Raw genomic sequence first — 1331 nt, 5'->3', positions numbered from 1 at the left:
CCCAATTTGTTATATCCAGAGGATTTCAGCCGTTTTTGGAGGATCCTGTAAAGCCGGTCAATGTCGGAGCAGGGGACCTCGTGACGCCGCGCATGAGCAACGAGTAGGCGGAGGAGCTCGCTGGCGGCCGACCGGAGCATCGCCAGAGCACGTGCCAGGCTGGAGCATCACCGGAGCGTCACAGGAGCAGGCAGCGGGCCACATCAGGCGGCAAGCCGGAGCGGCGCAGTTCTGGCCGACTGAAATTCGAGTTCGTCTATGTGTGCGCCTTAGGAAAGAAGAAGCGTGAGAGAAAAAAGAAAAGAAAATTTATGATACATGTTTACGGAATCTGTTCCGCCCTTGATGCCTCGAGGTATCATAAATTTGTTTTAGGGGAGTCTGTATACTATTTTTATACTCCCTTCGTCCGTGAATAAGTGTACTTCTATCATTTCTGCTAAGTCAAAGTTTTATAATTTTGATCAATTTTTTAGAAAAGAGTAGTAGTATATATGACATCAAATTGATATATTATGAAAATGCATTTCAAAACAAATCTAGTGATACTAATTTAGTGCCATAAATGCTGCTACTTTTTTCTATAAAGTTGGTTAAAGTTTTAAAACTTTGACTTAGGATAAAAGCTAGATGTATACTTGTTCGCGGACGGAGGGAGTAGGTGGTGCTTTAGGATCTGCTGGAGTGACCAAACCCCTCGTCTAAATTGTTCCCCACCAAAACCCTAGAATCCCCTAATCCAATCCCCACCGGTTCCCCACGTCTGCCGATGGGGCTCTTCTCGTGGTGGAGGGGCTCCCGCCGCGGCTCGCCGGAGCAGGCCCCGAACCAGCAGCCGGCGAAGGGAGCGGGAGGCGCGCAGGCCCAGGTGGCCGTCCCCGGCACCCATGGGGCGGTGGAGGTGCTGCGGCAGCGGCAGCCGGACGCGACGGTCTTCGAGTTCGGGTCGGCGGCGGAGTCCGGCACCGCCGTCACGCTCGCAGGGTACTGCCCCGTCTCCGACGAGCTCGAGCCGTGCCGCTGGGAGCTGGTGCCCGCCACCGGCGAGGGCGCACCGCAGTTCCGCATCGTGTTCTGAGCACGAGGAGATAACCACCCCTATGCTGCCGTCGCGGTATCTATCTTGGGTGTTGCCAGGTTTCGTAGGTGCAAAGGTGTGATCATTGGGTGTATACTGCTGCTTGTGAATTTCTTGAAATAAAACTTGAGATGTGGATGAGTCCTTGTGGAGGGTAACATGTGCTGGTTGGAATGCTGGGCTTTCTGTCAGTTTGTGATGAACAAATTAGCCAATTTCGGCAGCTCTTTATAAGATTTATCAAATTAGCTTA

General features: G+C 52.0%; 1 protein-coding gene across 1 annotated transcript; it reads left to right on the top strand.

The window, feature by feature from the left end:
• Positions 1-689: 689 nt before the first annotated feature.
• On the top strand, positions 690-1331 carry LOC123172201 (uncharacterized). The gene has a single exon (XM_044589208.1). It carries the CDS (start codon positions 770-772, stop codon positions 1076-1078), a length of 309 nt encoding a protein of 102 aa, XP_044445143.1. The 5' UTR covers positions 690-769; the 3' UTR covers positions 1079-1331.

The sequence above is a fragment of the Triticum aestivum genome, chromosome 1D (genome assembly GCF_018294505.1).
Source record: "Triticum aestivum cultivar Chinese Spring chromosome 1D, IWGSC CS RefSeq v2.1, whole genome shotgun sequence".
NCBI classification, from domain to species: Eukaryota; Viridiplantae; Streptophyta; class Magnoliopsida; order Poales; family Poaceae; genus Triticum; species Triticum aestivum.
This window is presented reverse-complemented; position numbering and strand designations above follow the sequence as displayed.